General features: G+C 49.1%; 1 protein-coding gene across 1 annotated transcript in view; it reads left to right on the forward strand.

The window, feature by feature from the left end:
• EPOR (erythropoietin receptor) overlaps positions 1–13,627 on the forward strand; it is a 25,905-nt gene that overhangs the window by 4,862 nt on the left and 7,416 nt on the right. The window contains exons 2-5 of the mRNA XM_015416993.1: positions 5,120–5,264; positions 7,386–7,573; positions 8,613–8,767; positions 8,886–9,039. Coding sequence (XP_015272479.1) covers positions 5,120–5,264; positions 7,386–7,573; positions 8,613–8,767; positions 8,886–9,039 — 642 coding nt within the window. The remainder of the gene's footprint in view (positions 1–5,119; positions 5,265–7,385; positions 7,574–8,612; positions 8,768–8,885; positions 9,040–13,627) is intronic.

Below are 13,627 nucleotides of genomic sequence, written 5' to 3' on the forward strand. Positions count from 1 at the left end.
GGCCATTGTGTGACACAGAGTGTTGGACTGGATGGGCCACTGGCCTGATCCAACACTGGCTTCTCTCTTATGTTCTTATAAGAGGGAATCGGATAAGCATCTGGAGCAGAGGTCCCTCAGTGGCTCTTAGCCACAAGGGATAGATAGGAACTCTCGGTCTGGGGCAAGGGATGCTCTGTAGTCTTGGTGCTTGGGGGAGGCAACAGTTGGGAGGGCTTCTGGTGTCCTCCTGGCCCCACTGCTGGACCTCCTGAGGGCACCTGGTATTTTTGGCCCCTGTGTGACACAGAGATTGTTGGACTGGATGGGCCACTGGCCTGATCCAACATTGGCTTCCCTTACGTTCTCTTCTGTTTGAAAGTGCATTGAGAGTGGATTACGTACTGCTGCCTTTGCCTCTCTGTTTTGGTAGCCGTTTAGAAAGGGGAGGAACTCGGCTGTCCCCCCAGCCCTCCGCAAACACTCCAGGGCCTCCGCTGTTTCCTGTTCTTCTCTCTCCAGCCCAGATTCTGCTGGGCCTTGGCGGGAGCGGAAGGCAGGGACAGAAGGTGCCCACCCAGCTCTTATCGGGGGAAACACATGTCAGATGGAGATGGCAGCGCTGCTGCTGGTGTGTTGTTTGCCTAACACAAGGGGAGAGAGCAGCATAGCCGCCGCGCCGGTCGAGTCAGTCTGGTAGATAGTCGTCCTCTTTACTCCAATCTGGATTCAGCATTCCGAATGAACTCGCAGCACAGCAATGTGCAGCGGTGTCCCCTCTCAGCTGAGTTAGTTTTTAGCCTCCGGCTAACACATTTTTGTCTGCGCTCAAAAAGGAGGGCTCCAGAGCAAACTAATTTATGCAGCAGCCAAGTCACTCGCTCACAACTTCAATGCCGGTAGCTCACAAAGTAGATGTTTTGCTCACAAGACTCCTCCACTTCGACTTAGAGGAAGCATTGATAGGCAGGCACATCTACTTAAGTTTGGTCCAAACCTGTCTGGTTTCCTTCGCTCTTCTGGAGCCTCTTCTCACAAGACAATAGAAAACCGTCCAGGGGCTGATGCCAAAGTGGGGCCCAGGAGCCTTGCTTGAAGCAGCCCACCCTTTCGGCTTCAGAACTTGCTTTTCATTGCCTGGACTGTCAGTCTAGGCACATTTACATTCTCGGAGCATGTGCAGAGTAATAGTCCCTCTCTTCACTGAGAAATGATGGACTTGTTTCAAGCACTCGCAAGGTGCTTTCTCTGCCCAGATACCAGTCAAAGCAATATGCGATAAAACAACCTAAAACTGCTGTGCAACGTTAATAAAAGATTAAAACTGGCCCATAGATCTCTGGGACTGGAGAGAAAGGCTCCTTCTCTCCTCCCCCGCTCAGGGAAGAATGGGAATGTCCAGTGGAAATGAGCCCTGCTCTCTCTCTCTCTCTCTCTCTCTCTGTCTCTCGCCCCATCCTCTCTCTCTCTCTCTCTCTCTCTCTCTCTCTCTCTCTCTCTCTCTCTCTCTCTCTCTCCATGCAACGGTCACCTCCAGGCTAGTGTAATTGGTGTGTAATTCGCTCTACGCTGGCCTGCCCTTGAGACTGACCGAGAAACTCCATCTGGTCCAGAATGCGGCACTGCGCGTCCTCACGGGAACATCACAGACAGCACATATTCAACCGGTGCTGTGCCAGGCACACTGGCTTCCAGTGGAGTACTGAGTCAGGTTCAAGGTTTTGGTACTGACCTTTAAGGCCTTGAGTGGTCTGGGAGCAATGGATCTATGGGACTGTCCCCTCTGGTATGTCTCCGGTAGAGCCTTAATGCTCTTCGAATAACAACTTGGTGATCCCGGGCGCCAGGGATATCCGACTGTCCTCAACATGAGCAGAAGTCCATCAGGGGCTCTTAGCCACAAGGGATAGATAGGAACTCTCGGTCTGGGGCAAGGGATGCTCTGTCTTCTTGGTGCTTCAGGGGTGGGGGCAACAGTGGGAGGGGCTTCTAGTGTCCTGGCCCCACTGCTGGACCTCCTGGTGGCACCTGGTATTTTTGGCCACTGTGTGACAGAGTGTTGGACTGGATGGGCCATTGGCCTGATCCAACACTGGCTTCTCTTATGTTCTTATAAGAGGGAATTGGATCAACATACGGAGCAAGCAGAGGTCCATCAGTGGCTATGAGCCACAAGGTATAGGTAGGAACCCTTGGTCCGAGGCAAGTGATGCTCTGTATTCTTGGTGCTGCGGGGGGGGGGGCAACAGTGGGAGGGCTCCTAGTGTCCTTGCCCCACTGCTGGACCTCCTGATGGCACCTGGTATTTCTGGCCACTGTGTGACGCAGAGTGTTGGACTGGAGGGGCCACTGGCCTGATCCATCACTGGCTTCTCTTATGTTCTTATAAGACGGAATCAGATAAGCATATGGAGCAAGCAGAGGTCCATTAGCAGCTATGAGCCACAAAGTCTAGATAGGACCTCTCGGTCTGGGGCAAGGGATGCTCTGTATTCTTGGTGCTTGGAGGGGCCAACAGTGGGAGGGCTTCTAGTGTCCTGGCCCCACTGCTGGACCTCCTGATGGCACCTGGTATCTTTGGCCACTGTGTGACACAGAGTGTTGGACTGGATGGGCCACTGGCCTGATCCAACATGGGCTTCTCTTATGTTCCTATGTTCTTATGACCTGGTGGAACTCTCTGCCCAACGACATCAGGGCCCTGCAGGATCTTATGCAATTCCGCAGGTCCTGTAAGGCAGAGGTGTCCCGCCAGGCCTTGGGTTGAGGGCGGTGATGATTACCTGATTGGCCAGCATCGCTTTGTTCTTCCACCCCCCTCTGTGTCCTGAGTTCCCTTCCCCCCGCCCAGAAAAAGGGGCTGGTAGTCCGGAATTGGGACAAATAATACTATAGGAAAATCACCATCTTGGATCTTTTATCTACACTGAAAGGTTTATTAAGTTATACATTGAATTTTAATGTTTTGTATTTTTTATAACATTATGTCTTGTACACCATCCAGAGCCCGGCGTAAGCTGGAATAGGGCGATTAATAAACCCTAATAATAATAATAGTAAGTAAAAGGTGACTGAAAGCTACAAGGAAGGCAGGTGGGTATGCGGGCGGGTGGGTGGTTGGCAGCCAGCAGATTTTGGCCTGAGAGTCTCAGCCACAAACTTGCTTACGGTTAAGAGTCACATAGAATAAATGTCAGAGGTTTGAGAGCCGCAAGACATGAATAAATATTACACACATTTTTACTGGTAAACATGCAAATTTGCTTTTTATTAACATTAAAAGAGACTGCCAAAAATAATAACAAAAGCGATAAAAGCAGATATTGACAATTATATTTATTTGTCCAATGATATTTGTTGGCTAATGATATTTAGCTTACCCAGTTACAAGCAGGATGCAATTCGACAAAGACAAATGCACACAGCATTACATCTGGGCCACAAAAATGTCAAGCACAGATACTGGATGGGGGATACGTTCCTGGGGAGGAGTGTATGCGAAAGAGATCTTGGGGTAAAAACGGACTGTAAGCTAAATATGAGCAGCCAGTGTGATGCGGTGGCAAGAAAGGCAAATCCAATCTTGGGTTGTATTAAAAGGGCCACAGCACTGAAATTGCAGGAGGTCCTAGCCCCACTGTAGACTGCCTTGGTCAGGCCGCACCTGGAGTCCTCCTGTGTGCAGTTCTGGAGGCCTCACTTCAAAAAGGATGTGGACAAAATCGAGAGGGTGCAGAAGAGAGCAACGAGGATGATCGGGGGCCTGGAGACTGAGCCCTGCGAGGAAAGGCCGAGGGACTACTTGGGAATGTTTAGTTTGGAGAAGAGGAGATTGGGTGGGGACAGGATGGCTCTCTTTAAATATTAGAACGGCCGTCATTTGCAGGAGGGCAAGGAGCCATTCCCATTGGCGGCAGAGGAGAGGACCTGAAGCAAGGGCTTTAAGTTACATGCAGAAAGATATCGGCTGGATCTGAGGAAAAACTTTTTCATGGTCACAGAGTGGTTCAGAGGTGGAACCAGCTGCCCAGGGAGGTGGTGAGCTCCCCTTCACTGACAGCTTTCAAGAAGAGGCTCGACGGATATTTGTCAGAGATGCTTTAAGGCTGGTCCTGCACTGGGCGCAGGGGGTCGGACTAGAGGGTCTGTCTGGCCCCTTCCAGCTCTACGATTCTATGAGCCGCACAATATGTGTGAAAGAACCACATGCGGCTCCCAAGCCACACTTTGGCCACCCCTGCTCTCAGCTTTCTCTTTCAGAGAAAACAACCCAGGTTTCTAGTCCTTCGGAAGCCGTACGGGATAGTGAAGCTGCCTCAAGTAGGCAGCGGAGGGGGGAGGATTTCTCACTAGCGCGCGTGTGTGTGTGTGTGTGTGTGTGTGTGTGTGTGTGTGAGAGAGAGAGAGAGAGAGAGAGAGAGAGAGAGAGAGAGAGACTCAGTCTGTTGCTATGAGGAAAGCAAAATCAGGGGGTTCCTGTTGTCAAGAAGCTGAGCTACAGCGGCTGGCAAGGCTGGTTGCTAGGTCCCCCCGTGGCCACTAGCGGGGAATGGAGTGGGGTGGGGTTGCCAGCTCCAGGTAGGGAAACTCCTGGAGATTTGGGGATGGAGCCTGGGGAGGATGGGGACGCCCTCAGTGGGGTGTACAGTGCCACAGATTCCACCCTCCAAACTATCCATTTCCCCCAGAGGGACTGATCCCTGCAGTCTGGAGACTGGTTGTGATGCTGGGAGATCTCCAGGTCCCACCTGGAGGCTGGCATCCCTACCTACATGGCTCATTGCCCCTTCCCATGACTGTATCAGAAGCAGACTTGTTTATTTATTTGTTTATCCAATTTGTCGCCCGCCCTTCCCACCGAGACAGGCTCATTATGTAAAATTATGTAAAACATAATACATTATGTAAAACAAATTATGTAAAACGAGGCTGCATATTAAATTATGTCAAGTAGGAACAAGACAAACAGGTCACAGAATTCATTCCCCCTCCCCTTTGTTTCAGAATTTGGGTTCCTTTGGGGGAAATACTGTTTTCTGAGTTCGGCGTCTCCAGCCTCTCTGGGGAGGGACTGGGGGTGGGGGGTGTCCTGCATTGCATTCTTCCCCATGGGTCACATTTCCCTCCCCTTCCCCTCCAGCTGCTCGTGTGCTGATGGATGAGGAGGCCAATCCCAAATGTTTCTCACAGCACCTGGAAGACCTGGCCTGCTTATGGGAGACGCCACAAGCGCCACGGAAGGAGGGAGAAAACCGGACCGCGTACACCTTCCTCTATAAATTTGAGTGAGTGTCTCGTGGCCAGGTTCAAGACCCAGCCCACCCCTAGAGCCTGATCCAGCGAGAGAGACCCTGCTGCTGCTGCTGCTGCCCTGGTGCCACGCCCGGCCAAACCTCCCCCCACCCACAGCCCCAGGCATTCTTTACCTTTCTCTGACTCTGCCCCCCCCCAGCTGACGAGAGAGGGTGCCGGTTCCTCAGCCCGGCCTCCACTTGGGCAGGCTCCAGTTGTGTATCTGCCTTGAGGTAGGCTCAGAGGGACAGAGAGGTGGAGGAGGAGTGCCCACCCACAAGAAGCCAAGATGGAGCCAGTCATGGCTCTTGAGGAGTCTACTTGTGTGAAAACCAGGGGTCATATCCTGCCGGAGCATCCCGGAGCAGCGCTCCGGCAGTAGGGAGCCCAGGCCCCACCCCCCACCCACAGAGAGACTCAGGGAGGGGGGATTTAAATGTCTGGGTTCCTTGCCCAATCTTCTACAGGTGCCCCATGGCAGGTTGGCTGGAGAAGGGAAGGACAGGGGGGAGGCAGACATGGCTACCTCTCCTCCTGAGCATCTCTGCTTTTGCAGAGAGACTCAGGGAAGGGGGGATTTAAACTCATTTGCATATGCCTTACTCATTCTAAACATGCCTTCCCTTTGTCAGGGGCTGTGGCATATGCAAATGAGTTATGCAAATGAGCTCCTGCACCTCTTTTTCTAGGAAATGACCCCTGGAAAACACTGGTCAGATCCACAAATCAGGGGTTGTGATACACTTGGATACACATGAACACTCATGAAGCTGCCTCCTCCTGAATCAGACCTCTCCCCTTGGTCCATCATGGTCAGTATTGTCTACTCAGACTGGCAGCAGCTCTCGATGTTCTCAGGTGGAGAAAGGTCTTTCCCATCACCTCCTGCCTGGTCCAATTTGCCTTCCCTTCAGTGATGGCAGCCTGCCACCCGCCCACCCCCCGCAACTGGGGAGGATCATTATACCCTATGGAGACCCTATGGAGACAGTCCCCGATCTGGTCCGGATCTTCCTCAGCTAAGAATGTTTTCTCATGAAGATGTTTTTGGCTGACAAGATCAAACTATTTTGGCGATTTGAACATGACTGAATGCCTAACAACGACAACAACAATGTTTTAAATATCAGAGTTTTTGTAGAAGCAACTGTCTTGTTTGTTTATGGATCCAACTATCCACAAATTTGGCCATGTCAAGAATTAAATTGATTTATTATGATTGATTTATGCTTTGATTTTGTCAGCCAAAAACATCTTCATGAGAAAACATTGTTAGCTGTGGAAGATGCAGACCAGTAGGGAAGTACCTAGCCAACGGCCGTCCATCATCGATGACAGCTGAAAAGACACTGGGTCAACCCTCGCCCATAACAGAAGCAGCACCTGTAGCTATAGGGAAGGAATTCTCTCAGTGGCCCTTGTTTGTCAACCACAGCAGTATTTCCAGCCTTCAAGCATTTGTTTCTGTCAGTAAAATGTAGGGGGAGAGAGCATGTCAGGCCTGACAGCAGCCACTGGGCAACTTGACACAATGCAACTTGCATAACTTGTGCAGGCCCAGCGGCTTGCTACTGCTCAGCAGCCGCTGCCCCATGAAGTGTTGTGTAGTGGTCAATGTTCCAGACAAGGATTTGGGAGACCCAGGTTGGAATCTGAGTTGGGAAATACCTGGAGATTTTTGGGGTAGAGCCTGAGCGGTGGGTGCTGCCTTCTGGCACACTTCTGGTGATGTCAGGGGGTGTGGGATATGCAAATAAGTTATGCTAATGAGCTCCGGCACCTCTTTTTCTACGAGATGACCCCTGAGGGAGAGGGTCTTTGGGAGAGGGGGGCGAAGAGGGACTATCCCAAAGGAGGGGAGAGCTAAGGATCAGGGCGGAAGAGAAGGACAGGAAACGGCTCGGGAGCTGCTCCTGCGTAAATCCGCCTGCTCATCCGGAAAAAGCAGCCAAATCTTAATTTAAAGGCATGCCGAGTTTAAGGATGAGCTTTTTAAAAAAAGCGGCCAGAAGCCAACGAGGCCCCCAGAGAGAATCTAGAAGCCACCCGGGCTCCATGGGGCTCCCCGAATCCCCACTCCCAAAGTCTGAGACCGGCGACTGGCTTCTTTGCAGGGACGAGACCACCCTGAAGTTCTGCAGCCTGAAAGTGGAGGGCACGGCCAGGAACACGACCCGCTACACGTGCCTCTTCCAGAGGGGGCACATTCCGGCCTTCACGCCCATCGAGGTCCACGTCTTCGAGGGGCACTCCGCCAACAACACCTCCCTGTACTCCAGGAAAGTATGGATGAACGAAGTAGGTAAGGAGGGAGAGCGCCCGACCTTTCCGGCCCTCGGGGGGGGGGGGTCAGTGGTGGCTTATGAGGTCTGCCCAGGGGAAGGGAGAGGAGACATCCAGAAAGGCGCTTCAGGGTCTCTAGGGTGGTGCTGGCAACCAGCGTTCCCTCTAAGCTGAGTCAATGTGAGCTAGCTCACAGTCTTGTAGCCTCCGGCTCACACGTTTTTGCTTTAGCTCAGGAAGGAGGGTTCCAGAGCAAACTAATTGATGCAGCGGCCAAATCGCTCGCTCACAGCTTTGATGCCGGTAGCTCACAAAGTGGGTTTTATGCTCACGAGACTGCACAGCTCAGAGGGAGCCTTGTTGGCAACTCCTTTTTCCTGGCAGCGCCCCCTGAGCCAGGAGCCATGGCCCAACGGACAGAAAACAAAGTGGTGAAGAAGTTCCTCCCGTCTCACCTGCTGAGTCCTCACTCTCCCGCGCAGAAGGGGCTCAAAGTCCCAGGGCCCTGCAAGGGAAGGGGGAGGAAGGCCTGGCTGCAGGGAACTCGGGGGACAGAGGAGCGCGGTCCGAAGCCAGGCTGCGCCCTCCCAAACTCACTGGCGTCCTCCAGGGGCTGAGGAGGGTGGGAGGCTGCTGAGGAGGGCACTGCTGGATCCGGATCCTGACCGCTTCCCGCCCAGACGTTTTCTGGCAAAGAGGGCTCTGACTGGCAAAAGTTTCCATCCCCAGAAGCTTGTGGGTCAGGAGTGCGCTCCTGGACTCGCTTTGAGCTGTTTTGCTCAGGAGGGGGATGCCGATCAAGTTCTGAAAAGCAGGTCTGCCTCAGTCAGTGGGCCTGGGCAGGCCGCCGACGGGGGGGCCCCTGGCAGCCACCAAAGGACGGGGTGGAGGTGCGGGGCTGTTGCTGGCAGAGGCAGTGAAGCTTTGGGGCTGTGCAGGCCGCCAGGGAGGCGAGGGGCGGTGGTTCTGTACCCGAGATGGGAACCTTCCCCGGTGTGTCGAAAGAGACGGCCACTTTCCCTCCCTCTCTCTCTCTGCTTCCTCCCCTCCGTTGGCAGTTTTCCTGGACCCTCCCTCGAACCTGACTGTGCGCCTGATCGACGCCCTGGGGCAGCAGCTGAACGTCAGCTGGCAGGCCCCCGTCCTGGCCTTCCTGGACACCAGCATCCTCTACGAGGTCAAGATCTCTCTTGAGGGCTCCCAAGCCCAGGTGGTACGTCAGGCCCTGCGTCCAGGCCCTCTGGCCCTGAGGGGGGGGCCCGGGACCTCCCCTTCCCCCCTTCCCCCCTCCCCTCTTGCTGCTGACCTCCGCTCTGCCTCCCTCCCTGCAGGTGAAGATTGCCAGTGGGCGCACCTATTGCCTCGTCGCCAGCCTGAAGGGCCAGACCCGCTACTCCTTGGCCGTGAGGGCCAAGCCCGACGGAGTCAGCTACAACGGCTACTGGAGCGCCTGGTCCCAGGCTGTGACCGTCACCACGACCAGCAGTAAGTTCTCTTCGGGCCACCTGGGCCGGGCGTCACACTCCACGGAAGTGCCCACACTGCTGGCAGGGCCGAGTGGATAGGGATGCCAGCCTCCAGGTGGGGCCTGGGGAATCCCCCGGCAATATAGCTCTTCATTCCCCAGACGAGAGAGATCGATCCCCCCTGGAGAGAACGGGTGCTCTGGAGGGCGGACACACTAGGGCATCGTGCCCCACTGAGGGAGGTCCCTGTCCTCCCCAGGCTCCGTCCCCAAATCTCCAGGAGTTCCCCAACCTAGATCTGGCAGCCCCCCACCCCACCCCCTGTTGGCAGACAGGGAAGACCTGGCACTGGTGTTCCCTCTGAGCTGAGTTGGTGTGAGCTGGCCCACAGTTTTTTAGCCTCCAGCTCACACAGTTTCGTCTCAGCCCAGGTAGGAGGGCTCTAGAGCAAACTAACTGATGCCACAGCCAAATCGCTCACTCACAACTTTAATGCCAGGAGCTCACAAAGCAGAACGTTTGCTCACAAGACCCCTTCCCCTTCCCCTCCCCCTCCCCACAACAGACACAACTATTTGAAGGGCTGTCACTTACAGGAAGGCAGGAACGGACACACCATCATGGGTTTAGGTTAAGGGCGGGAAGGTACCAGCTGGATGTTAGGAAATCCTTTCTTACAGTCAGAGTTGTGCAACGGTGGAATCAGCTGCCTGGGGAGGGGGTGAGCTCCCCCTTCTCACTGGCGGTCTTTAGGCAGCCAAATAATAGGGACCCCCCCAGGCGTATATGATGTACAAAAATAAAAAACTGCAAGGGTAGACCATCAAAGAATTCACAGATTTCACAAGTAGCAAGTAGACATCAGTCTATTGGAACACAGTCCAGGAAATCAATTAATAGGTAGAATTGGTGGTCACAATTCAAACACTGGTAACAATTCAGACAAGAAAAGGTGCGACCATTCAATAGTAGAGAAAGAGTTCAACAGGAGATCAATTAATAAGTAGATTTGGTGGCCACAAGATTACACTAGAGACATGAACTGGGCCTTAGATTATTGTGGAAATCAGGACGAGTGTAAAATGTGGCTGCATGAGGTGGCTTTTACACAGATGCACTGGAATATACCTATTTTGAATCTCTCTTTGGTTTCTTTTGTTTCATTGTTACATTGTTGTGTTGTAGTTCCATTTTTCAGCCGTACAACAGAGGAAGAAGGCTTTGAAACGTCTGGCATACCTGGGAAGGACATTTTTCGGCTGTAGAAGTTTTTTTGTGCTTTGGGAAGAAGTACTTTTTTAAAATTATATTTTTATTCTTTTACTTAGAAGTACATTCACATGCAGAGAAAGAAACAACACTAACACAGAAACAGCCGAGGGGTATACAATATATGAATGCGTAATGGTTGAACTATAAACTTTAAGGAACCCTGGTTAAAATCTATATGATCTTATTTACTATACTTTACTCAACATTATATCTTATGTCTTCTCTGAACACTTACACCATCAATTAGTGTTATTTTTTAAAAAATAATTATATTTATTTCAAATTTTCTGTATGCATTACAACATGCATATATCCACATCTTATACAACCATGCAACACATTTCGGAGTCTTACACTTATCTATTTAATACCATTAGTTTTTTCCTAACCATTTGTAAAAATTTTCCCAGCTATTTTTAAATATCACTTCATCTTTATTTTGTAATATTATAGTCAGTTTATCTATTTCCACCACTTCCTGTATTTTATAAATTAATTCTCTCTTGGAGGGTATTCCTCCTTGTTTCCAATACTTGGCAAATAATATACGAGCTGCTGTATTTATATAAACAATAACGTATTTTCCATCCTTTTTAAACTTATCCGGTAGTACATTTAACAAAAACAATTCAGGCACATAAGGTATTTCTATCCCTAAAATATTTACTAATATTTTATTAACTTTATGCCAATATTGTTGAGTCGTAGAGCACCTCCACCACGTATGGTAAAAAGTGCCCACATTGTTTTTACATTTCCAACAATTTTTTGACATAGTAGGATAACATTTTGCCAATTTATCCGGTGACCAGTGCCACCGGTGAAACATTTTGTATACATTTTCCTTATAAGAGGTAGCTCGCAAGTATTTCGCAGCTTTCCATACTTTGGACCAATCCTCTATGATATATCCAAAATCTTGCATCCACGTAATCATAACACTTTTCACCTCTTCGTCCAGTTCATAATCCACCAACAATAGTTTGTATAACTTCTGTATTAATTTATCACTTGTAGATAGCCATAGCTTATCCAAATCCGTTTTTTCACGATAGAACCCTTTCTTTTTATCTTTTTCAAATCTAGTTTTTAACTGCATATTTTCCCACCACATTAATTTTATATTTTGTTTCTCTATCTTCTCCTGCGTTATTAGATTGCCCTCGTTATCCAATAATGTCTCGTAACTTATCTCGTAGTTGTCATTAAGGACGGTTTAATAAACACTTCTAGTGGCGATAACCACCTTGGTATTTTAACATAAAATCTATCTTTAATCTCTTGCCAGATTTTACTAAGCGCTCCTCTTATCGTATGCTGTTTAAATTTCGAGTCCATTTTATCTTTTCCATATCCTATATACGCGTGCCAGCCCATATCTAGATCAAAACCTTCCAAAGTTAATAGCCTCCTATTTTCTAATTAGTGTTATTGACCGTTGTAAAAAAGAGTGATTAACACATGGAATTCACTGCCACAGGAAGTGGTGGCGGTTACAAGCATGGATGGCTTCAAAAGGGAATTAGATAAGCATATGGAGCAGAGGTCCACCAGTGGCTATTAGCCACAAGGTATAGATAGGGACACTGGGGCAAGGGATGCTCTGTCATCTTGGTGCTTGGGGGGGGTCAACAGTGGGAGGGCTCCTGGTGTCATCTGGCCCCACTGGTGGACCTCCTGATGGCACCTGGTATTTTTAGCCACTGTGTGACACAGAGTGTTGGACTGGATGGGCCTTTGGCCTGATCCAACACTGGCTTCTCTTATGTTCTTATGACATCCCCTGCCTTGTTTCTGGACTTTGAGGTCTTTTAGACACTATTATACTGAAAGGATATAGAGGAGTCTCTTGTTGAACTCTTTCTCTACTATTGAATTGTCACATCTTTTCTTATATGAATTGTTACCAGTGTTTGAATTGTGACCACCAATTCTACTTATTAACTGATTTCCTGTACTGTGTTGCAATAGACTGATGCCTACTGGCCACTTTGATGGAATTTGTGAATTCTTTGATGGTCTACCCTTGCGTTTTTTTATTTCAGTCTTCAAGCAGCGGTTGGACAAACCCTTGTCAGAGATGCTCTAGGCTGATCCTGCACTGAGCAGGGGGGTTGGACCAGATGGCCTCCATGGCCCTTCCAACTCTGTGTGATTCTATGACTCTATGTCAAAATTGGAGATGGATGGGCAGATGTATCCTGAATTGCGGGTGTGCTGAGAGTAATGGACTGAGGCCCTGCCGTGACGCTCCATCTGTCCCCTCTCAAGCGTGGAGGCGACCTTACAGGCAATAGCAGGAACGTTAAGGATACAGACAGGACAACTCCAAGGGCAGGAAAAGATTCGTGGAGGAGATCAGAAATTATTACAATTATAAAACAACAGAGAGATCCGGAGGTTCCTAATTCTTATAGACCAATAAGCTTGGCAAATCAGGATTACAAAATTTTTGCAGAGGTCTTACCAAATAGATTAGAGAAGTTATTACCAAGATTAGTAGGAGAAGATCAATATGGCTTTGTGAAAGGAAGATATATAGGTCACCCTATAAGGAATGTGATTAATGCTTTATATCACGGGAATGATAATAGGAAGATGGCTCTCTTGAAATTGGATGTATATAAGGCATTTGATACATTAAATCATGAATATTTGTTTCAAGTATTACACAAATTCGGTTTCGAAGGACCTTTTGTGAATGCAATAAAAGAAATTTATAGAGGAGGAAGAGCAGTGATTAAAATAAATGATGGACATACCGGGGAAGTATTGATCCAGAGAGGAGTTAAGCAAGGGTGTCCTTTATCCCTGATGTTGTTTGTCATAGCTATGGAAACTTTGGCAGATAGAATTAGGAATAGTGTTAGAATACAGGGGTATAACGTAGGAAAGGAGGAAATTCAATTGAACTCATTTGCAGATGATATTTTATTGGTTTTAGGGAATCCTTTAGAAGCGATGAAAGAATTAGTAATAATTTTAGAAGACTTTAAAGCATGTTCAGGTTTGGGAGTAAATATTAAGAAGTCGGAAATAATGTTTAGCAAGGAACAAAAAGAAAGCAAGGTTAACAGGTATGAAGATAGGAAATAAGAAATTGGAATATTTGGGAGTAATAATAACAAGAAATGTCAAGAATATGATGGGGATAAATTATAAAACAATATGGAAGAAGATACAAAAAAATTAAATCAATGGGATAATAAGTATTTGAGTATACTAGGGAAGATTAGGGCACTTAAAATGTTTATAATACCAAAGTTGATGTATTTGTTTCAGGTACTACCAGAATGGGTATCTAAGAAGCAGTTAGAAGAGTGGGATAAGGTATT

This window comes from Gekko japonicus, unplaced genomic scaffold, assembly GCF_001447785.1.
Source record: "Gekko japonicus isolate JY-2015 unplaced genomic scaffold, Gekko_japonicus_V1.1 scaffold3175, whole genome shotgun sequence".
Lineage (NCBI taxonomy): Eukaryota > Metazoa > Chordata > Lepidosauria > Squamata > Gekkonidae > Gekko > Gekko japonicus.